The following is a 25,971-nucleotide window of genomic DNA, read 5'->3' on the forward strand; positions in this document are numbered from 1 at the left end:
TAGTATACGTATTTCTAGCAATGAAATATAGGGTATCTTAGCATTAAATGCTTTTGTTTACTTATGATTGTCAAAGAAATGTTATACTTTCAAAAATATATATTCATTTGGTGTTAAAACCAGAAGCCATATGTGGCTGCTTGATTATACAAAAGTGGAAAGTTAAGAAACACAGCATGTGCACATAGTGCCTTTCCTGTTGACTTTCGGTCATACATGGTGGGTTGTAGGGTAAGGTTTCTAAGTGGGAACTGATGAACTTAAGTTGACCAAAATTATTCTTATATACTTTTATTTATTGATTGATTGATTGATTGTCATTGAAATTTTATTTATACTGATTTAAAATGTAATTTTGTGTTGTTTTATTTTACTATGAGATGTTGTGCATTCATGTGCCTCTTTTTCTTTAGATTATTCTGTTGTATGAAAATCTGTAGATACTATTGGAAATGTTTCTAGCTCTGATGGGAGTTATGTCTGAAATGCATGCTATGGTCAACAAGCCCAATGCATGCTAATACTGCAGACCATTTGCTTCCCTCTATCACCTGTATTAGTTGCGGTTGCAATGTATGATGTTTCCTTGGTCTCCAAAGCCTATCACTTACGTCGGGAGGAAACGGATTGGTTTGATAAACCCAGGGAGTCTCGGTTGGAAAATGGCCATGGTCTGGACCGGAAACTGCCAGAAAGATTGGTTCACTCTAGACCCCTCAGTCAACATCAAGAGCAAGTAAGTGTGAAATTTTGCAGTCTCTTGAACTTGTTAGCAAAAAGATTTGGTTCTAAAATAGACGAGTCTGTTAACCTAAATATTTGCCAATCAAGTTCAAGATTGTTTCCTTTCAGTAATTTAATGAAGAAAGTACTTTATTTTATTAATTTGATGGACATTTTGATGCTTCTACTGGACAATTTGAATGATTCATTCATGCAATAGATGATTATTGTATGGATAAACCATCTCTGGTACTGAATAAAAGGAAAATGCATGGGCTAATGAAGAGGTTGCAAGAACATTGTGCAGTATAGATATATATGAGTAAACACTCCCTTTTCTTGTTTTTAACACACTCTTCTTTAGGGTTATATTGACTAAATGTCTACATACTTTTCTTTATTTTGTATTTTAACATAGATTGTATTGAATTTTATCTTCTTGTTGCTCTTAACATTATAGTTATGTTACAACTCATCATAAAGATTTAGCTTGGAATGTCCATGATAATGAAACAAATATAATTATTATTTATTGGCTGTCTGGGTCTCTGTAGCTTAGTACTCCCTAAAAGCCTGGACAAAGTCAATGCAATGTTAAATATGTTAACAAAATCATAATAACACCTGCTATAGAAACCACAATTCTAAAATTCCCCTTGCCATCAAATACGGTTCCCTGGATACTCAAGAGTTCTTCAATTAAATTATTACCTAATGTTATTTGAGAATATAGTGAGGTCATCTGTATCTATTCCTTTAAATTTTGAAAATTATGTTCTGTTCTACTTAGATGAAATATATGTATTGCAAATGACATTTTGTTTTTAATTTTCTGATATTGACATATACAAATCAGTAACTTTGACTGAGGACATAGTGCATCATATCTTAAATATGTACTTACAGACTAGTGTAATGCAAAAACAATGCAGGAAGGGTTTATTGTAGTTTGTTTCATAAAATTCTGGCTAGTTCAAAAAATAGAAGCATAAAGATCCTTGTTAATGAATGTAACAATCGTAATGTATTTTATTGCTAATAGAAGTCTTACATTTTCAAATGAACCTTTGCATTAATATCCAGTGAATTATAAAATAATATGTAATGATCAAAAGGACAAACACATAAAGTTATAAACTACTATAAAGTTAATAGCCATACAAGTACTCCCAATAGCCAAGACAGGGAATATAGCCTACCCCAGAAACTTGCATGCCCATTCTGAATCATAGCCTCTTTTCAACAAGTAACAGACATGTTGATTTTTATGCCAGTAATGTGTCTTACTTTATATGTTTTCTAAATAAATTCTATATAGAAGATAGCATATGCCTTAAATATATAGCATTACAAGTTTAATTACATGTTAAGTTTATGCTTTCCTGTATTGATATTTGACCTCAAATACTGTTTTCTCCTTTAAATCAAGAACTTTATTTGGCCTATAGGCATTTTCATTTTATTTACTTCTTTGTATATCTGATAATAAATGGTAATACTTAGCTCTTGATACTAATAAATGAGGATGCTGTTACTTAAAACCTGAACAAGAAATTATTCTCATGACATGCTCTGGGGGAAAGAGGATAAAATCCAATTGACTAATTCAAACATGAATTTGTCTTCTGTTAAAATTTATACACAAAGCACTACATGGATATAGGATTATTTCTGAAAAAAAGTATTAGATTTACAGTCATATTAACTACAAATTTAACAAAGCAGTATTTGTTTCCTTTCAAATGTTTGTACTTCTCAAGAGAAATCCAAATGTTCTTTGTGAAATAAATAGACCATGTTATCTTATTTATTTTTAAGGTTTTTCTTTATAAAGAGGATCGATATCCTTTACATGATAGTTGCAAAAGTAAGTCACTATATATTGGCTATAACAATATTCCCCACTGTCAAGTAAAGTGCATGTCATCTGCAAACCCTATGGAGCTCCTGCCTTCGGTGTATAAACCTCCTCTGAAGGGGCCATGCTCTTTCGTATATTTGCAGCTGAACATTGTTTTCTCTCTCTCTAGACTCTGGTTACTTTGCTAAGCATACTGGTCATTCAGGTTATCATGAATAAGCCCCCTCATGCAATAGGACATCTTGCTACAAAACTGGAGAAAGTCTCTTTCCCTTATGCTTTGGTATATACTGTGTCATGTCTTTAATCATGATCACATACAACATAGCAGCTCTCTGCCCTACACACCCTAATATGTAAGTGTGCAGTATCCAGTATAGTGTGGGGAAACAGGCCAACGTCTGTACCCTATATTAAGCATTTGTGCAAATCAAAGAGGATGAATGTGTAAATACAGCTATGCTTATACAAATTTAATTACTTTATGAATATGTAGACTGGGCCCATGAAAATATTTGTGGTTAGGAAAGAACACTGCATTTTCTGGTATACATGCAGGTGACAATCTTGTTGATGTAGAATCATCAGAAGACCATAACAGCAGAGTCTAGCACCTTGGTGCATCACTTAACTTCCTGGTGTCCCTTGGTATGCTCTTGATAATATTGATTTGATACAAAACAAACAAACCAACAAACAAACAAAAATCAGATGGCTTGTAAGTCTATTTTCCAGAAGGCTCTGTCGGTATTTGCCTTGAATTGTGATTCTGCTGTCTATTGGCTCATTCATACCAATCATAACTATAAAAGTTTAATATTTTAGTGAACTCATGATGCTGGTCGCAAAGTCTTAAAAATTGTAGAATTGTGTGGAGACACTCTAAGGAAACAGTCATGGGAATGAAGATATTCAGTATCCTAACATCACAGATATTGATTAAGATGTGATAACAATTTACTGCTAAAAACTCTAATGAACACACTAGGAAGCTTGCCTATTCTTGCAAAATGCAGTCTATGCATTATGATTATATCTGCAATAGAATCTAGAAATCAGAAACCCTAAATGCAAAATAGTGTTGTCTTAGTTTATTTTGACCAATTGAGTAAATGACTTAAATTGTCATTAAATATACATGATGTCATAAAATCATTGGAATAAGAGTGAGATGGTGTACACCAATTTTAAGGAATAATATCAACAATAGGATACCCAGGAAGAGACCTAGTAGGACCCAGCACCTATAGTGTAGTAGTTTCCAGAGGCCTCAAACCAGACCAATGACTTTTTGCAATGAACATTTGCAAATAAATATATGTGGACAAAGGGGTTTATGGCAAGACTCACTATGTCACAATGCAGCTTCTATGATGAGATTTTTAATTTTTTTCTTTTTTATTTTTTTCCTTTTTTTGTTAAATTTTGTCTTGTTTTATGAGAGGTGCAAAGGCTGAGGGCTGATGCAAAGTAACTGGGAAATGAATTTGATCAAGATACATGATGTAAAAGACACATAGAATAAATTAACAAACAAAAACAACCCCCCCCCAAAAAAAAAAACAAAGTCCACTAGTGTGATAGTGTGGGAACCACACACACAAGAGTAGCTTTAGTGTTGCTCCTTCTGCTTTAGGAATAAGAAATATCTCCATCAGCAACATAACCTTTGAATATAAAGACAGAATCAGGGAGCATTTGCATGAACAAAGTCTTTATTCATTTAGACAGAACTATTCTGAACTAGAATCTAGTAGATGTCCTCAGTGGAATTTCACAATAAAATTCAAGCACCTTAAATCTAGCACCGACCTAGTCAGGGTGATGGAGATGTGACAAGAGGGGATATTCTGAGATTTCTCCTCTAATTCCACATAATTACTTAAAGTTAAGAATGCCTTTCCATTTCCTAACTTTCAAGTGCAAAATCAAGGGCTGGATTTTCTCAATATAAATTATTCATTGTCATCAATAATGAGTACATATCACTGTAGTCAGAAACATCCTTGAATACCAGATATACATGCACATTGATTTCCCAAATAAAACAAGTCAATCTTCAAGAGTGATTGATTATAAATGAAACATCATAATAAACTCAGAAAATGATTTAATCATTATGCAGTATGAGTATAAATTCTTCAATTGCCATCACTCAAGAATCTTCTGGTATATTTTCATTGATGCAATTGGTGTGCTTTGAATTGAGCAAGTGTAGTTCTGCATAATGTATTTCAAGGGTTTTTATAACGTATTTTTTTTTTTTACCAAATCCCTTCTATGTCCTAGATTCTGCAGATGAATGGCAAGACAATGCACTACATCTTTCCTCATGCAAGGATAAAAATAACCAGAGACTCTAAGGACCACACAGTTTCAGGTAAAGCAAACTGAACTATCTGATCATTTCTAATTCTAATGTCATATTGACATATGTATTTGGATTGCAGTTTAAATGACTCGTTGAATTTTAGAAAACAACCATTTATATCTATTTTAGCACATGTCCCAAAATAGCAGGCTATTCATTTGAACACAAAAAACATTAATGACATGATTTTTGCATGAAGAGTCACTAAGTGGTACAGATCCTCTCTTCATTTTCCGTATTTTTAACAGTGCATGATTTGGCAATGCTCATAATTACTATTTCAGGAAATATTATGGTCACCACATTACAGTGTGGTTTGCTCTCTTGAATACTATGATTGCTGAGTATAAAGGCTTGGAGATTTCAGGATTAGAGTCTTCTGTATTTATTCGAGGTGAACACTGACAATCATGCTGAGCTTTAGGATTACTTGTGTCTATTTATAGATCAAAGCTGATAATAGGCTTTCTAAGCTTCTTATTTTGGAATAACTTCGGGCTTTAAGAAAATGGTCCAGAGTGCTGTATTGCCCATTCTTTGACCAGCTTTCCTAATGTTGACAGAAATCTAGCATAAATCAACCCAAGAAAATCAACATGGATATAAATTAAAATAGCTGTGAGTTTTACCCAAATTTTGAGATTCTCCACTAATCAATTATTTTATCTACTGCCTCAAGATACAATCTAGAGCTCACACTGTATTTCATTGTCATGGTTTCTACATCTCTTCTAGCATAAATATTTTTGTATTTCTTTGTATTTCCTAGACCTAAAATGCTTAAAAATTATGAAACATTCATATTACAAATTTTCATTATTTGAAGTATGAGATAAAATAAATTTTTCAAGTTGATGAAATATACCCTCGTTATTTCTTGCATTCTTCCTCAATTACTGCACACTATCTGTGTTTCACATTCCCTCAATACAAACAGAAAATACTGGTAATATTTTAAAGACATTGTTGTGCTCTCTGTACAGAGGTAGATCTAACATGGTGCACACACTTCTTTCACTTTGTTTGTTTTCATGGTGACTCAGGAAGGCTCTTGTCTCCTCAGCTGCAATTTTATTGCAGACTTTGACACTTGATTGTACAATGAGGAATGGTCTGCTCTCTGTTTCCACAGAATAATTGTCACTTCAAAGTCTAGCATTGTTTTCCTGTTAAGATGGGTATTTTTCTTGTACCAAAGAAAGATATTTTAACTTTATGTATATATTGCTGTTCAGGTTAAAAATACAAGGGAAATATTTAAATCCTAAGTGCTCTGTTTTTCCTCACTTCATTCTTATAAAATGCATTCTATAGTTGTAGTATATATTTAGATTTGATTTTCATTTTTTAGAAAAATTTTACATATTGAGTCCAATTAGTGCTTTAAGAGATATTTGTAGAAGTTATTTTTTGTTGAAAATTATTTCAGTTGCTTCCAGAAGATAAATCAAAATTGCATAATGTTTTCTGGTTATGCTAATATTATTTTTATGGGATAAATAATAGAAATCTTGAAGCATTTTCCATAAATGAATAGGTTATGCATCAATGTATCTGTCTACTTATGTCATTATTTCTATTTCATATCAAATGATTCCTCTCGGCCTTGTCTTCTCTAACTTATTATTGTCTTACTTGAACTACAGAAAGTCTAAACTATAAGAATGGTAGTAATAAATCCTATTAATTTACTGTTATAAATATTCTATGTTAAAACTAAACTTATTTCCCTTCATTTTTTTATAATGAAGAAAAGAATTATTATTTTTGGAAATTAATTTTTCAAATCAATGCATGTTATCACTATCCAAGTTTCCTTTTCTTTTTTATTTTCCTAAAATAATATAATATTTTCTATTTTTATTCACACTTTAATAATTACTACTAAATGTATAGTTTTGTTTATCCTCAAGGAACACAGTTTCATGGACAATTAAATATCTTGAAATAATCTGTAACGTTTTCAGTAAATCCTTAGGAATCTAGATTATTTTAAATCTATAAACCTGTGAATCAGGAGCCACATGTCATAGTCTTTGTACAGTGCCTAAAGGTAGACAAACCTTCAAAGAGAAAGCTCAACCTTATGACATGTCCTTGTGTGCTGACAAGATCAAGCTAGCTATGATTTACTTATAAGGTTGTTGATAATAATTAAATTATAATTATTTAGTAAATAATATTATGAATACCATTTTGTATTATTTTTAATTCAGGAAAACTTGACAGCTAAAACTATCTACTTACTATGTATAACATGATATTTTGAAATAAATATATATACATGCATGTATATGTGTGTTTGTATGTGTGTATTTGTGTGTGTGTGTGTGTGTGTGTTATTTAATGATTAAAGGAAGCTCTTTCCCATGTTATTTTGTTTGTGTGGGAATGTTTTGCATTTATTCTATGAGCATTTTCAAAAATATAATATGTTCTTTTTATCTTTAGTTGTGATTGAGTATATCTTCTTGAGATGCATACTAAAATATTTACAAATAATGGTAGCATATCTAAAATTTACTTAAAAACTAACTAGGTATGGAGAAAAGTACACAGGTAGATGAAACAAAATTGGCCATGATTTTGTGATCATGGAAGCTAGAACACTAACTGTATTGTGATGAACTATTTGTTATAGTCTGGTCATTTCCTGTACATATAAAATTTTCCTGAGTAAGTTTTTCCATCCCTACTTGTATCTCATGTTCAGGGAAAAAGAATGTGAATGGTAGCTTCCATAGTAATGAAACACTATACAAACTCATAGATAACATCTGAACCCAAGGATAGGAGCAACAAAGTGAAGAATAAAATGTAGCATGCCCATTCTCCTAGTTATAGCAGAAAACATTTTGGTTACCTAAATTCCTTTAAAATAGATATACTGTGTGTCTCTGACAATATCTTATCAGACATATATAGCCAAAAGAGAAGCATAAAGAGAAAATAGGTTAATAGCATTCCCCTTGTCAATCATCTCAAGATATGGATAGTGGAGTCTTATGGTCCCATGTTGTTTTCATGGATCCACCAACTTAAACTGCTCTAAGAGTGATGCTAACATGAGTTTTGCCTTTATCCTTCTCATTCTTTGAGATTATACAGGTTTTTTTGGAGGCTATCTACTGTGTGACATCAGGAGAGATTGCATATAAAAATAAACATGAGAATTCAGCTCTCTTTGGTTATGTCTCAAAGAGACAGATTTGAAGAATGGGAACAAGTGGCACCATTCTCTCTTCTTTAGTAAAATCATTTTATTAAGCATATGAAATGTATTTAAAGCAGAGTAATTTTAGTATTTCAAATGATTTAATAAATATTTTAATTCTGTTTTGATAACAGAGAAAATACACAGAGTTATAATATGTGCTAACAAAGGCTCTTTGAAGCTGCCAGGAATAGTGGACATGATGAATGGCTTTTGAAACCAAATCTTGAGGACTTACACTGTAAATATTTACAAAGGTAGTTAAAAAGCAATATAAATACAGGAGATAGGCCTTTTGTCCTTGTTTTTTAAATTTTCATACCATTGGATCTCCTTTCCAAATACTTTTATACCTCATAATGCATGAAGTTGTATGTTTGTGTGATAATATCTGTCATTCCTTATTATGTTTAGTTGTGTGATTAGAAGAAATGCACGAAAGCCCTGGCTCTCACTTTCCTCATGGTTTAGTAAGATGTTCAAATTATAATCAATTATTACAAAAATGTTAGGGGAGCTTAGATAAAAGCTAAGAGATTTATAAAACTTTAATACTTATACCCATTTTATTATATGAACAAAACATATACATGCAAATATGTTTCTGTATCATTATTCATAATTTTGTAAAGTATACAAAGAGAAATATGTGAAAATAACATTCTAACTACTAAAATGTAGTTCCTTAACTTTTGAACATATGAATTTCCAAACATAGAGAAATTTTCAACAATTGTACAGTGGTTTTGAAAGTCTTTGTTCACTAGACAAAGACTGTGAAATGGAATGGAGACAGTAACTAATGCACTTTGGAGTAATAAAGGACCTGGGCTGTGATTCAGTGTTAACATTCATTTAAATTTTGAAAGTATCTTTTTTATTTGGGAAATAAGATGAGTTTGATGCTTTCTAAGTAACTGCAAGTAAACCTAATGCAAGTCCCTGCAATTTCCACAAATGCAGCAAATGCTACCTTTCACTACAAAGAAACAAAGTAAGGAAAAAAGAAAAAAAATGCAATGTTCAGGAAATGAGTCTCTCTCTCTCTCTCTCTCTCTCTCTCTCTCTCTCTCTCTCTCTCTCTCTCTCTCTCTCTCTCTCTCTCTCTTTCTCTCAATTTGGAACTCTATCTTATGGTTTCAGAGAAGCAATTTGAAATAAACCAAAGAAATTCTGATTCTTAAAAAAGTCATTTACTGTGTACAGTTCCATAGTAGACTGGCTGCATCTGCTAAGGTATAAAGACTAATTGGTCACTTCATAGCAAAGAACATGGAAAACGTTTAACTTTGAAAGATAGCAGAGTCTTTGGAAATAGTATCTCAGTTTTAACTCATTAGTCACTGTCTTTTTTTTTTTTTTATAAACAGTAGATATATTCTAGTGAATTCCTTTGCATCTGAGTTGAAATTTCCAGTGTGTATTTCATTATTAGTATTAGTGTTAATCATCATCATAATTAGCATTATTATTTCATCAATGTATAATTTTAATATTACAAATACCCATTGTTAATGTTCAGGTCAGTAGTTTTAATAAACTTCCAGGATTGTATGACCTTTACCACAGTTCTGTTTTAAAATTATCCACCATCGTAAGCTTTCCTAGAAATTGCTCATCTAAACTTATGTCTGTTGCCCAGTCATAAGAAAGTACACATTATTGTCTGACTCTGCCAGTTTACCTCTTAAAAGCATTACATGTAAACAGAATCAAATAATATCTATTTTGGTATCTGGAGTTTCACTTTTCAAAGTTTTAGATTGGTCTATGTTACCACATGCATCAGTTATATGTTTCTCTTCATTGCTAAACATATTCCATTCTTTTAATGTTCTACTTTTCATTTAATTTATTGGATATTTTCTAGGTTTTAAAAATATTTAAATATAAATTTTAGTATGTTTCTATGTTATTTCTATTTCATAGTTTCCTGGATGTTTCACATCTGCCCTGTACAGTTTCTGTTCACCTTTTTTTCTTTTTTATTTATTCTTCTCTCTATACTATGTCCCCACTGAAATCTCCCCTCCTCCTTCTTCTCTGAGCCCCGCCCCCACCTCCCCTCTCCCCTAGAACCACTGCTCCTCCATTCGTCTTTAGGACAGGGCAAGCCTCCCACGGTATCAACAAAACATGGTATAATAAGCAAGTTGCAATAAGACTAGGCAATACTTTCATATCAAGGCTGGACAAGGCAACCCAGCAAGAAGAAAAGGGTCCCAAGAGCAGACAAAAGAATCAGAGACAGCCCTGCTCCCATTGTTAGGAATCCCACAAGAGCACCAAATTACTCAGCCTTAACATACATGCAGAGGACCTAGGTCAGACCCATGAAGGATCCCTGTTTTTCAGTTCAGTCTCTGTGATCCCCCATGAGCCCAGGTTAGTTAATTCTGTGGGCTCTGTTCTTGTGATATCTTTCTCCTCTCTGTTTCCTACAGTCTGTCCTCATCTTCTTTTTTTTAATGTATTTTTTTAAGATTTATTTATTTATTTTGTATACAGAAAAGGTGCCAGATCTCATTACAGATGGTTGTGAGCCACCATGTGGGTGCTGAGAATTGAACTCAGGACCTCTGGAAGAGTAGTCAGTGCTCTTAACCTCTGAGCCATCTCTCCAGCCCCTGCCCTCCCCTTCTTATGCTGGATTCCCTGAGCTCTGCCTAATGTTTGGTTGTGTGTCTCTGCATCTGCTCCCATCAGTGCTGGATGAAGCCTCTCTGATGACAATGATGCTAGGCTCTGTTTTACAAGTGTAGCAGAATGTCATTAAGAATCACTTCATTGACTTTTTTTTTTTTTTTTTTTGCCAGTCCTGTTTGGTGAAATGCCCCCCAATCCAGTTGTCTCTGCCAAGTACTTTCTCCCCCAACCCACCACCTGATTCTTCCTGTTCCCATTCTCATTCCATCTTTGAAAGGTATTGTTTCTCCTCCCCAGGGAAACCTATGCATCCCCATTGTGCCCTCCTTGTTACTTAGTCTCTCTGAGTCTGTGGGTTGTAGAATAATTATCTTTTATTTTACAGCTAATATCCACTTATAAGTGAGTACATGTGATGTTTGTCTTTCTGAGTCTAGAGTACCTCAATCAGGATGTTTTCCATCCATTTGTCTTCAAATTTCATGATGTCATTGTTTTTAACAGCTGAGTGATACTCTGTTGTGTAAATGTACTACATTTTCTTTATCCATTCTTCAGTTGAGGGACATTTAGGTTGTTTCTGGCTATTATACATAAAGTTGCTATGATCATAGCTGAGAAGGTGTCCTTGTGGTAGGATGGATTGTCATTTGGGTATATGCAGAGGAGTGGTATAGCTGGGTCTTGGAATAGATTGACTCCCAATTTTCTGAGAAACTACTATATTGATTTCCAAAGAGGCTATACAAGTTTACACTCCCACCAATAATGGAGGAGTGTTCCCCTTGTTCCATATCTTTACAAGCATGAGCAGTCACTGTGTTTTATATCTTAGTCATTCTGACAAGTGTAAGATGGAATCTCAGAGTCATTTTGATTTGCATTTCCCTGATGACTAAGGATATTGAGCATTTCTCTAAGTGTTTCTTAGCTATTTGAGATTCTTCTGTTAAGAATTCTCTCTTTGGATCTGCACATCATTTTTAATTGAAATGTTTTGTTTATTGATGTCTAGTTTCTTGAGTTCTTTACATATTTTGTATATTAGCCCTCTGTCAGATGTGGAGTTGGTGAAAATCTTTTCCCATTCTGTGGACTACCAATTTGTCTTGTTGACAGTCCTTTAATTTTCAGACGCTTGACAGTTTCATGAGTTCCTACTTATTAATTGTAGATCTCAGTGTCTACACTATTGGTGTTCTGTCCAGGAAGTTTTCTCAGGTGCCAATGAATTCAAGGATATTTCCTCCTTTCTATTCTATTAGGTTTACAACATTTGGTTTATGTTGAGGTCTTTGATGCACTTGGATGTGAGTTTCGTGCAGGGTGATAGATATGAATCTACTTGCATTCTTCTACATACTGACATCCAGGTAGACCAGTACCATTTGTTGAAGATGCTTTTTTTTTTTCTTTCATTGTATAATCCTGGCTTCTTTATCAAAAATCAAGTGTCCATACATGTGTGGATTTACACCTGGGTCTTCCATTTGATTCCATTGATCAACCTGTCTGTTTTTATACCAATACCATATGATTTATATTACTATGTTATGCCCTGGGCGCAAGGCCCCCAAAGAGACCACCAGAGACACGAACTCCCCGAAATGCAATAGCAAGGTTTATTGAAGCAGTTCAAGGCGTGTGGCAGGGACCTCCTCACGCCATCCAACACAGTAGAGGTTGAAGGAGGTGCCCGCCCCTCTGCAAGCTCAGTTTTTAAAGGCAAAAACCATAAGGTTACATCATTTAGGGGTGCTAGTACCGGTACAGTTCTGATTGGCTCAAGTTTTAGGGGCTTTCCAGAATTTCTGTGTTATCTTACTTTATAGTTTTAATCGGTTATTTGTCAAACTTTATAGCCTACTTCCTGTATTGGGTTATTCTGTGGTTAATCATTTGCTACCAAATAGTCCTTCAAACATCCTGACTTTGTACTTTTGACCATCTCCAGCATTGGGGCATTCTATGGTTAATCAGTTGTTACCAGATGGCTCTTCAAACATCCTGACTTTGTCCTGGGACCTATGTCAGCAGCTCTGAGAATTTTAAAACTCAGGCCTGTTTCAAGCTGGGGTGAGGAGCTTGCTTGAAATGTGAGTGCTTTGGTTCTTAAGCTATAGCTCTGTAGTAGAGCTTAAAATCAGGTGTGGTGTTACCTCTGGGAATTCTTTTATTGCAAAGGATTGTTTAAGCTATCCTGGGTTTTTTCTTTTTCCATATGAAGTTAAGAATTTTCCTTTCAAGAGCTGTAAAGAATTGTGTTGGAATTTGATGGGAATTTGGTTTAGTCTGTAGATTGCTTATGTTAGGATGGCCATTTTTTACTATGTTAATCCTACCAATGCATGAGCGCGGGATATCTTTGCATCTTTTGATATATTATTCAATTTCTTTCTTCATAGATTTGAAGTTCTTGTCATACAGGTCTGTTACTTGCTTGGTTAGAGTTACCTGAAGACATTTTATATTATTTGTGGCTCTTCTGAATGGTGTTGTTTCTTTGATTTCTTTCTCAGCCCCTTTGCTCTTTGTCCATAGGAGGGCTACCAATTTCTTTGAGTTAATCTTGAATAAAGCCACTTCACTGAAGGTATTTATCAGCTATAGGAGTTTCCTGGTAGAATTTTTAGGGTCACTTATATATACTATCATATCACCTGCAAATAGAGATAATTTGACTTCCTCCTTTTCAATTTGTATCACCTTGATCTCCTTTAGTTGTATTATTGCTCTAGCTAGAAATTTAAGTACTCTAGTGAATAGATATGGAGAGAATGGATAACCTTGTCTTATTTCTGATTTTGGTGGAATTGCTTTCAGTTTCTCTCCATTTAATTTGATGTTAGCTATAGGCTTGTTATAAGTTGCCTCAATTATGTTTAGGTATGTTCTTTGTATCCCTGATCTCTCCAAGACTTTTATCATGAAGGGGGAGTTGGATTTTTTTAAAGGATTTTTCAGCATCTATTGAGATGACCATGTGTATTTCTTTTTCTTTCAGTCTGTTTATATGGTAGATTATGCTCACAGATTTTCATATATTGAACCATCCCTGACTCTCTGGGATGAAGCCTACTTGATCATGGTGGATGATCTTTTTGATGTATTCTTGTATTCAGTTTGAGAGTACTTTATTGAGTGTTTTTGGATCTATGTTTGTGAGGGAAATTGGTTTGTAATTCTCGTTTTGTTGAGCTTTTGTGTGGTTGGTGTATCAGGGTGACTGTGGCCTCATAAAATGAATTTGTCAATGTTCCTTCTGTTTCTATTTTGTGGAATAATTAGAGGATTATTGGTATTAGCACTTCTTTGAAAGTCTTGTAGAATTCTGCCCCAAAACTATCTGGCCCTGGGCTTTTTTTTTTTTAAACAGACTTTTAATGGCTGCTTCTATTTCCTTGGGGGTTATAGGTCTATTTATAGTGTTTATCTGATCTTTATTTAATTTTAGTATGTGGTATTTATCCAGAAAATTGTCAGTTTCTTGTAGATTTTCCAATTTTGTGGAGCACAGGTTTTTGAAGTCTGATCTGATTCTTTGGATTTCCTCACTATCATGTTATGTCCTCCATTTCATTTCAGATTTTGTTAATTTAGACATCTCTTGTCTTTTGATTTGTTTGGATAAGGGTTTACCTGTCTTGTTGATTTTCTCAAAGAACCAACTCTTTGTTTCTTTGATTCTCTGTATTGTTCTCTTTGTTTCTATTTTATTGATTTCAGCCCGAGTTTGATTATTTCCTGCCTTCTACTCCTCCTGGGTGAGTTTGGTTCTTCTTGTTTTAGAGCTCTCAGGTGTGCTGTAAAGTCGCTTATGTGCGATTTCTCCAAATTCTTTATGTAGGCACTTAGTGCTATGAACCTTCCTGTTGGTACTGCTTTTAAAGTGTCCCGAAAGTTTGGGTATGTTGTACATTAATTGTCATTGAATTCTTGGAAGTCTTTCATTTCATTTTTTATTTCTGCCTTGACCCAGTAGTCATTTAGTAGCGAGTTGATCTGTTTCCATGAATTTGTAGGCTTTCTGTTGTTTCTGTTGTTGTTGAAGTCCAGCTTTAATCCATGGTACTCTGATAGGATACAGGGTATTCTTTCAATTTTCTTGTACCTGTTGAGACTTGCTTTGTGACAATTTTGTAGATAATTTTATGAGGTGCTGAAAAGAAGGTATGTTCTTTTGTGTTTGGGTGAAATGTTCTGTAGATATCTGTTAGGTCCATTTGATTCATAATGTCTCTTAGTTCCATTATTTCTCTGTTTAGTTTCTGTCTGGATGACCTAGTTGTTGGTGAGGGAGGGGTGTTGAAGTCTCCCACTATTAATGCATGAGGTTTGACATGGGGATTTAAGCTTTAGTGATTTTTTTTTTGTACAAATGTCATTGTCCTTGCATTTGGAGCACAGTTGCTAAAAATTAAGATGTCATCTTGGTAGAGTCTCTTCTTTTTAAACCCTTTACTCTGAGGTAATATTTATCTTTGATGTTAAGGTATCTTTCTTGTATGCAGAAGATGAATGGATCTTGTTTTTGCATCCATTCTGTTAGCCTGTGTCTTTTTATTGGAGAATTGAGTCCATTGGTATTGAGAGATATTAATGAACCATGACTCTTCATTCCTATTATTTTGTTGGTGTGTGTGTGTGTGTGTGTGTGTGTGTGTGTGTGTGTGTGTGTGTGTGTTTGTGTGTTTCTCTTCTTTGGGTTTTGTTGGTGTGAGATTATTGACTGTATTTTCATGGGTACAGTTAGACTCCTTGGGATGGAATGGTCCTTCTAGTGCCATCTGTAGGGTTGAATTTGTGGATAGATATTGTTTAAATTTGACTTTCTCATGAAATAATATGTTTTCTCCAATCTCTGTTTACTGAAAGTTCTACGAGATATAGTGGTCTGTGTTGGCATCTGTAATCTCCTAGAGTCTGTAAGATTTCTGTCAAGCCCTTTGGCTTTTAAAATCTCCATTGAGAAGTCCAGTGTAATTCTGATAGGTCTGCCTTTATGTTACTTGGCCCTTGCAGGTTTTAATATTCTTTCTTTTCTGTATGTTTAGTGTTTTGATTATTATACAGTGAGGGGACTTTCTTTTCTGGTCCAATCTATTTGTTGTTCTGTAAATTTCTTGCATCTTCATAGGCATTTCCTTCTTAAGGTTAGACAATTTTTCTTTTATGATTTTGTTAAAAATATTTTCTGGGCCTTTGAGCTCAGATTCTTTTCCTTTCTGTATTCCTATTATTATTAGGTTTGGTCTTTTCATAGTATCCCAGATTTTCTGTATTTTTTTCTGCCAGGATTTTTAGATTTAACATTTTCTTTGACAGATGTGTCAATTTCTCCTATTGTATCTTCAACACCTGAGATTCTTTCTTACATCCCTTGTATTCTGTTGGTAATGCTTGTGTCTGTAGTTCCTGTTCACTTACCTAGATTTTGTATCTCCAGGATTCCCTCAGTTTGTGTTTTCTTTATTGCTTCTATTTTCATTTTCAGGTACTGAACAGTTTTATTCATTTCCTTTACCTGATTATGATTTTTCTTGTCTTTCTTGTCTTATTTTAAGGGATTTATTCGTTTCTTCCCATTGTTTGTTAGTGTTTTCCTGGATTTCTTTAAGGGATTTATTCATTTCTTCTGTAAGAACCACTATTATCTTAATAAAGTTAGTTTTAAGGTTATTTTCTTGTGCTTCAGCTGTGTTGGAATAGGTAGGGGTTGCTGTAGTCGGTTAGCTGGGCTCTGGTAGTGCCACATTGCCCTGGAGATTGTTGATTGTGTTCTCACACTGGCATCTAGACACCTGGTTTGGGATGAGTATAGGTCTAGGTGCTGATTTCTGAATTTGTATATGTTGGATGTGTGTTTTGTTCCTTGTTTCTGTTTTCTCTTTGGTCTTCTGGTCTTTGTTGTCTGTATTTTTTGTGGACTGCATGACTTCTGGTCCAACAGGGAGTCTCTGTCAGAGCTGCAGGTTGGATTCTGGCAGCTAACATAGCCTTTGGTTCACCAGAGGTCTCTGTTCTTCTGACTGGCATGACCTGCACCTGAGCATCATGTGTCTGCTCACATAGCGGAAGGGACACAGTCTCTGTACAACTTCTTAAGAAACTGCCAATCTAACCATTTCTCGTATTGAGCTTGTCTTTTTATATTCCCTCAAGCAATATCTAAGACTTCCCCTTGGCATTGCCATTACTGACAGTTGCCATAGGACTCTAGTTTTGATTTACTGTTCCTCCTGATATAAGCTTGAGTATCTTTTTGTATGTTCCAAAGCAGCATATAGAGTCCCTGGTGAAATGCTCATCTAAACAGAGTCCTTGGTGAGGTGACTATCCACACAGATTCCCTGGTGAGGTGACTATCCACACAGAGTCCCTGGTGAGGTGACTACCCACACAGTCCCTGGTGAGGTGACTATCCACACAGATTCCCTGGTGACTGACTACCCACACAGAGTCCCTGGTGACTGACTACCCAGAGTCCCTGGTGAGGTGACTACCCAAACCTGCTAGTTTTTTTTTTTTTTTTTTTTTTTTTTTGCGTTGTTGGCCATAGAAGTTGTAAACACTTGTGTATGTTATAGCTAATAGTTCTTTGTAGTGTATGTCATCTTCTTGCATTTATTTCTGGTATGTTTTTTGTCATTCTATGTTGTATTTTTTATTTTTCAGATTATAATTTATTACATTCTCCCTTCCCTTTCCTCCCTTCAAACTCTTTCATATGTTCTTCTCCACCCTAATTCAATTTCATGGCCTCTCTTTTTACTATTTGTTACTGCATTCCTATATGGATTTGTGTATACATATTGTGCATATATGTGTATGAGTGTGTGTATTCCTAAATTTTGAAAATTGTGGCAGCTACTATAGAAATCAGTTTTGTGAGTTCTCAAAAAGCTAAAACAAAATCTCCCATTTGACACAGCTGTACCACTCATTGGCATATGTCTAAAGGACTTGACATCCTACCACAGATGCTTGCTCAGCCATGTTCATTGCCACTATATTCACAATAGCTAGAAAATGGAATTAACCTAACTGCCCTTCAACTAATAAATGTATAGTGAAAATGCAGTCCGTGCACAACAGAACTCTGTTCAGCTGTACATAAAATCATTACATTTGCAGCTTAGTGAGCTGGACTAGCAAATATGACCCCTGCACTAGCACAATCTTGTATTGTTTTAAAATCTGGTAGTATATCATTCCTCAAACTTTAGTTTTCAAAAATGTTTGAGTAATTCTATTGCCTTTGAATTTTGACTAGGTTTTGAATCAGCTTTCCGGGACTGGGATGGGGATTGTGCTGAAAGCAAAGGTCTCACGTAAAACTTCTGCCTTAGAAATACTGAATTTTCCAGTCCATAAATATGTAACCTCTCATTTATTAGATTCCTTTCATTTTTCTCACCAAAATTTTTATTTCCAAGGTGTAAAATTAGCATTTATCCTACTAACTGTGTTCAAAATTTTTGCTCAGTTTGATCTTATTTTAAAAAATTTTCTTAATTGGGATTTTGAATTATCTGTAGACATTATGTAGAAATTGTTATTTGTATATTAACCTTTAGCTTATAGCCTCACAGATTTGATCTTCTTAGATTTTTTTATTTAATACTCATGATTTTTTACATGCAAAATTATGTCATGTGCCAACAAAATATTTCCTACTTCCATTCCAGTTGAATGCTCTGTGTTTCTTTGATAGCACTAGGTAGAATTTTCTGTACAATCCTGAATACAGTATCCAGGGATGACATCTTTGTTCTGCCCTGACTTTTAGAGAAAATATCTACTCTTTCACAATGACAGTGTTATGAAGTACAAGCATCTTCCTGTTTCCACCTTGGCATTTTTTGTTTCTTTGTTTTTCTATTGTTTAGTTTTGTGTTGTTTGAGAGAGGGTCTTATGTAGCCAAGGCTTGCTTGAGCTCACTGGGTAGTTGGAGAATGGTCTCCTGTCTCCAGTGTGCTAGGATTATAAGAACATACCATACCTATATGAATCAAACCTGACTATTTCTACCTTAGTTTATGGTTTTTATTATGAATATATTCAGCATTGTGCACAAACTATTGACTACATGTAGCAAGGTCATCATGTGTTCTTTGTTGTCAATAAGACACATATTAATTGATTTCTTGATTACAATTTACATGGCATTTGTAGAATAGTTTCCATTTGTTATAATGTGTGAATATTTTATGTTTCATGATTTAGCTTGTATGTTATGTATTTTTGTGTCATGTTCCAAGGTTAGTTTATGCTTATATTTTCATATGATATCGTTGAATAGCCTTGTATTATAGTTTCTAAGAGTTCTATCTGAATAACCAATGATGGGTCACAAGTTCACCTTGAGTGACTCTCACCTACCTCTAAGGCTTTGAAGTCTCATTGCTGAATTGGAATATAAATTGGGGAGAAATTTCAAAGCTCAAGTACGTTTCAAATTATCTAGTTTCTTACCTGAATTATGTATTTTGGTTTTCTTCTTCGGACTAAATATTCTTGGTGGCTTAGGCTCTTCCTGGTCTATGCTGCCTATAGACCAAGATACCATTTACCCAGAAGTATGGAGAGAGTTTATTAACTGATTATGATTCACCTAGTTATCAGTGAGTGGCCCAACCTAATACCTGGAGAATCTTTAGATTTCCTACTTGTTCCATTCCATAGCAGCCAAGCCCTTTGTCTTTATAGTTCTTTCTGCTCTGTTAAAGTCATATGACAGCTGAACTTGGTAGAAAAGTAGTCTACAATGGCACAATAGAGTTCGTCTGTTCTTCCTCAGAGGCCAGTAGTTACTCTAGAATATATACTTCTCTCATTTTTGTATGATTGACTCAACTTCCAAATGTTGAAATGGCTAATAATTTATAAAATTTTGTTCAGTTATATAGTTCATTCATTGAAAGAGGATTTTATTTTTATAAACCCTCTATATAATTTTTCAGCATTTAAATAGTTTTCTTTTTATGATTTGTAGTTCCACTTTTTATTTTCTATCAAATATAAAGGACAAATGCATAAAATCATTATAAGTTGGTGTCATTGGACAAATAATATATGCAGCTATAATTTGTGATATTGAGCTATAATAGAGATATAGAACTTTATGGGAATAGACTTTTCACGTGAAATTGAAGGTAAATTGGTATCACTTGATATTTGACAGTTTTAATAGTAGGTTCAAATATAAAACTCTCATGGTAACCTCAAAGAAATATCAATAGAATAGAGATAAGTGGAAATAAAAATGAAACAAATTGTATCAATGCAAAAAAATAAAATAAGCATGAAATACAGTAAAAATACAAAAAGCAATAGTAAAACCTATAAAGTGTGCAGAAAACAAATTACAAAGTAGCTATATGAGTCTTTAATAGGTAAGTAGATTAAATTTACCAATCAAACACCATGCATTAGAAAAAGTATTTGTAAAAATATTCAACAATGTGCTATCTACAATGTATTTAGATTAGATCCAAAGACCCAAATAAGTTGAAAATAAAAGGACTGAAAAAGATATTTCATTCATGTAGTAACCAAAAGATGGCAAAAGTAATTAATAATAGATAACACAAAGACAAAAGCTGTAATGAAATATATATATATATATATATATATATATATATATATATATATATATATATATATAAAGTGAGAGAATTCACTAAGAATATGTAATGATTATAAATATGTTTGTAATAAACATCAAAGCCCTTAAATATATGAAGTAATCATTGTCAAAATTAATATAGTTATAGTTGAAGACTTCAATGTGTCACTTTTAATGTCAAAATGACTAGAGATATGACCACCAATAAAATAGAAGAAATGAACAGCATTTAGACTTAAAAGACCTACAGGCTCTTTTCAAACCAAAAGGAAAGCATACATCTTTTTTCTTCCTCAGATTAACATGGAGGATTCTGCAAAATGGAGCAGAAAGTCGGCGAACACACAAGCCATTAATTATGATATATTGATATACTAGTAAAAATACCATATTACCTTGGGATTTTAAGTCACCTACACAATTGTTTTTGATTGTACAGTGTTATGGTAGTTAAATTACTATATTTAAGTAAAACAAAAAAGATTAATCTATAGAAATTTGTCCTGATGCAATATTCTCATAAGCAATAGTATCTAAGTGTTGCATTAAAATACTTTTTGTATGCCTAAAAAGAAAGCTGAACTCCTAGCAAATGTCCCTGTACTCCGGCGGAATGAATCATGAGGTAACAGAATAGTAATACTAGGTTCTGGATCAAATTTACTCACAGAAACAGTAGAGTTCTGAGAATCTCAGAAATCTGGAGAAAAGATTCATAGTGCTCTATTGCTTCAATGAGTCCAGTAAGTTCCTAAGGAATATAATGCAATTCTTAGAATCCTAAGCAAAGCTAATGAGAGAACAGCACAGAGATTCTAAACTCACCCTGCAGCATAATTCCTTCCTTTCCTCCCTTTCTTTAAAACTTTTATGAAATATTTAATGATTCCTCTAATAATAAAAATTGTATAAAGTTAATACTGTTTAGAGAACCAAAGAGAATATGAATATAGACAGATTATTGTCACCTTGACTTCTTGATTAGTTCATGCTCATGTTAACTATTTCTATGGCCATGAAGTGAATTTTAAAGAATGTCCTAAACTGAGGTGTAAATTATAAATCTATATGACTGAAAATATCATTTATTTTATGTCTTGAAATTCCACTTAATGTTGCATTAAAATAAATTTATCATTAGGATCTTTTAGACCCACTTTTTACTTCTGCTCAGCCTTCTGTGGCTTAGACCACTGAGATACAGAGTAGGTGGTGTAAGCATTACAGCTTAGATGGAAAAGTATCCTGGCAGTCAGGGGCCAAGGAATACCACAAAGTCACACCACACAACAAACCTCACACAAGAGATTTATTGGGAGGGAAAGAAAATAGGAATATGGCTGCTTCTGCTCTGACAAGAAACAGTAGAGAACTGAACAGAGGGCAGGGCTTCTACAGAGTGTCTTTAGGAGGAGATTGGAACTTTCAGGTGAAGCTTTCCAGAGTGGAGACTGGTGGGATTTCAAGCCCAGAGATGGGGCTTTTTACTCTGTATGGTGCCTTGCGGGAAGGTTCCAGCAGTTAGGGCAGTTAGAGGGATCTAACTGAGTGGGTGGAGCCTGGCAGTTGGAGGTCCTCGGGGAGGAGAAAGCCATTTGTGTAGCTAGGGGGCTTAAAGGTTGTAATATCTGACAAGTGCCAAAGCATGAGTAAAACTCATTGCTTCCATATGCTTTATAGCATGATAGTATGGTCTGGCACTTCTGCTGTGATAGGAAACCCTACAAACACAGTTTTATGTCCCATTGAATAATAATAGATATCAAACACATTTAAAAAAATTTAACATATAATCAATATAATTAAAATATTTTCCAGACTATTAAACATACTTGAATTGACAACAAGAAAGTAAAGATATATATAAGAAGAAGCAACCCATATGTCAATCCCTACATGAATACATAAGTAGGTGATGTGATTATGCACTACACAAAGATAATAGCCATCTTTATTTACATATACACTGTGAAGGGTCAACAAAGTTGCCTGACAACATACATCTCAGAATGTCTCCTTTGTTCTGTAAGGCAGGACTGTACATCCATAGAATGTATATTACTTACCATATAAAAGGAATGAAGAACTAGTTCACACTGAAACTTGAAAGAGTTTTGGAACCATTATACTAAGTGAAAGAAGGCATGGCCCAGAGTCCATATGTTGTATGATTCTGTGCATAGTAAAGGATAGAATAAGACATTTATAGGACAAAAAAATAGATGTGTAGGGCAAGCCTGGAAGGCTGTGGAGTAGGTGAGTGATAAAAAGCAGGTATGTAGTTTATTTTTAAAAAGATAAAAATGTGTTCTCAAATTGACTATGGCTGTACATACATTATTACATACATTATTAACTAACCACCATTTATTTGTAAACTATAAAAGGATAAGATCAGCAATACCTGACTATATCTCTATGAAGCTGTTAGAAAAATCTATGTTGTTATGATTCTCTTTCACAAGAGAACACATATTTGATATTCCTGTCTTTGCTGTTGACCACAGAGTGTATCAATCCCAAATTGATGTTTCTTATCATCTTACTTACTTCCCATTACTCAGACACTTTGTGGTCATTGATAGGGGAATCTGTAAAGAAATGTGGACGAGATGAATATCGCCTGCTTTATGCTGCATGCCACCTTTGCATACATGTTAAACGGATGTATCAGTAAGCTGGCACATCACTGTGGAAGTCTCAGAATGTGTACTTTTTAAATTTTCTTCTATTGAAAGTAGATGTTTTTCATACAATGTTCTTATTACAGTTTCCTCTTCAACTCTTCCCAGATCCTTGCCACCTCTTCTCCCAGCTGAATCCCCACAAGCATAAAAAGAATAATAACTAAAATAAAATAAAAACCAGAGTAGGACGAAACAAGCAAAGAGAAGAAAAAGTGTCAAAGAAAAAGCATAAGAAACACATAGAGACACAGAGACACTTGTTCACATATACAGAAACCCCACAAAACTAGAAAAACATGATGTGTACTCAAACAACCAGGAAAGTTTTGAAAGAAAAAACAAATGCCCTGACAAAGCATTATGAGGAAAGATCCTCCAAAGATGCCACCGAGTTTGTTTTGTGTAGACCATCTACTGCTGGGCATGGAGCCTTCAGAGTGGTTTGTGTACACAGTGTTTCAGCAGAACAGTGGTATTTGCTTTTCCTCTGTGTCTCTGGCCTACTAGTCTCAGGTACTTGGCCACCCAAGCAGTCTTGGAGATGGGGATCATCTCATGGGGAGGATATATAATCCAGTCAGATACTGGCTCGTTTTTCCCAAAGGCTTTGTGCCACTGTTGTGCTAGTTCGTCTTGCAGGTAGATCATCATTGTAGATGAACGGGTTTGTTTCTAGGTCAGTGCTTACTTTCCTCCTTTGGTAGTGTGTAGCACACCTTCCAATACCATGAACACTAATCAACAGAGGTGAAAGCATTAGTCTTATAGGTGTTGTCTTCACCGTGGGGCTTCGCCATCAGTTTATGGAGAGCTACTGATAGCCTTGACAGTAGCCTGGGTTGATTGGCATTTCCCCTGAAGCCCCTTTGGCCAATACTTGGGTAACTTCATTACTTGATGCAAGATGTCTAGTTGGGATACACCTATTATTTGGCAATTTCATTAAGATCAGCTTCATATATGTATATATTTTAGGAAGCTTCTGCTGTATTAGATTTCCATATGACCCCTTAAATGACCCTTAGTTTAACTGTGCCACCCAGACCCCCAACTTTCTTACCCTTCCACATTTGATCCTCCTTGTTCTAGTCCTACCCACCTTGACCAGTATTGTCTTCCCTCTTCCTAAAAATATCCATTCCTTCCACCTAACCCTTTACTCTGTGCCTTACCCCTGTGGCTATAGGATTATTGCCTGCTTATCAAAGACCTAACAGCCAACATCCACGTATAAGTTAATACACAACTTATTTGTCTTTTAAGGTCTGGGTTACCTTACTTGGGATAGTATCTTGTAGCTCTATTCATTTACCTGGAAATTATACAATTTCATTTTTTAATGGCTGAATAGTATTGTTATGTAAATGTTCCACATTCTCCTTTCCCATTCATCCATTGAAAGACATCTTGGCTGTCTCCAGTTCCTGGATATTTTGAAAAAGGCATAAATGAATGTGGTTGTGCAAATATTTCTATAGTAGGGTGCAGTATCCTTTGGGTCTACGGAATGCTAAGCAAGCTTCCAGGTTTTACTCCTTTGAGAAGAGATCTTGAGGTATATCTATTCCTAGTTTCTACAGAACTGCCATACCAACTTCCACAGTGGCTGTACAAGTTTGCATTTCCAACATCAGTGGATGAGTGTTCTCCTTACTCCATACATAAGCTGTCATGTGTTTAATTGATCTTGTCCATTTTTACTGGTGTAAGATAAAAGCACCCTTTGTTTAATGCACACTAAAAGAGTTTTTCTGTTTGTAAGGAAAATTAAAAAATTACAAGTATAAGTGATTTAGAGATTTATATTCAGAATCTAGATAGAAAAAGCCTAAAAAGAATTCTATGGTATTTTTTGCCTGTTTTCTAAAGATATAATATTATAATCAATAGATTAATTAAAGATCCTATCACTGGGGCTGGAGAGATGGCTCAGAGGTTAAGAGCACTGGCTGTTCTTCCAGAGGTCCTGAGTTCAGTTCCCAGCATCCACATGGTGGCTCACAACCATCTGTAATGAGATCTGGTGCCCTTTTCTGGCTTGAAGGGATATATGCAAGCAGAACACTGTATACATAATAAATAAATAAATCTTTAAAAAAAAAGATCCTATCACCAACAAACTTCTTATGTTCTACTTCTAAATAATAAAAAACACTAAAAATTATTTAATCACTTTCTGTATCAGTCAAATCTTAGTATAGGGTTAACAAATTGATAAACTATAAAGACTGTGGTTCTGTCTTGATTCCAAATAGTCAAAACCCCGAAGCAGATCTCTGCTGCCAAGGAGTTGATACTTGAAATAAAACATGCAGCATTGACTACATGAATATTAATATTTGTGTTAAAATATTTCTGAATATCTAAATATGTGTTATGAACTATGTCTACATACATTTTTTTGCTCTATATTTTATTTCCTTAAATTTTTTTACTAATCAAATATGGAAATCACGTTTTATTTCATTTTTTTATGAAGATTGTAGTTTCACTGTCTCCTTGGCTATAGATCTCAAAATCAAAATGCTCATCTAGATCTCAACTTATCATTTCTAAATGTCTGAAATCATATATATCCAACCTTCTTTTGCATATAGGTGTATGCATGCATATATTTATACACTTACATACTATAATTTCCTTACTATAGATGGCAATGGTGTAAAGTATAAAGCTAAAAGAGAACCTTCTTAATTCTATAATTCATGTTTTCATTCCTTTCTATTTTTGAATACACATGGACATACATACTAAAAGTTGAAAATACACTGTAATTCAGTTGATATGTGCATTTAATACTCTGAAAATTACCTAGTAAGGGCATTGGTATCTCATATGTT

General features: G+C 34.2%; 1 protein-coding gene across 7 annotated transcripts in view; it reads left to right on the forward strand.

The window, feature by feature from the left end:
• Positions 1-25,971, forward strand: part of Pclo (piccolo presynaptic cytomatrix protein) — a 341,169-nt gene that overhangs the window by 202,412 nt on the left and 112,786 nt on the right. For 5 of the 7 annotated variants that reach the window (XM_076566313.1, XM_042272921.2, XM_042272923.2 and 2 more), the window contains exons 8-9: positions 561-736; positions 4,874-4,964. In XM_076566313.1, coding sequence (XP_076422428.1) covers positions 561-736; positions 4,874-4,964 — 267 coding nt within the window. The remainder of the gene's footprint in view (positions 1-560; positions 737-4,873; positions 4,965-25,971) is intronic. The other 2 variants (XM_042272922.2, XM_076566310.1) reach the window with 1 other exon arrangement.

Source organism: Peromyscus maniculatus, chromosome 3, assembly GCF_049852395.1.
Source record: "Peromyscus maniculatus bairdii isolate BWxNUB_F1_BW_parent chromosome 3, HU_Pman_BW_mat_3.1, whole genome shotgun sequence".
NCBI lineage: Eukaryota > Metazoa > Chordata > Mammalia > Rodentia > Cricetidae > Peromyscus > Peromyscus maniculatus.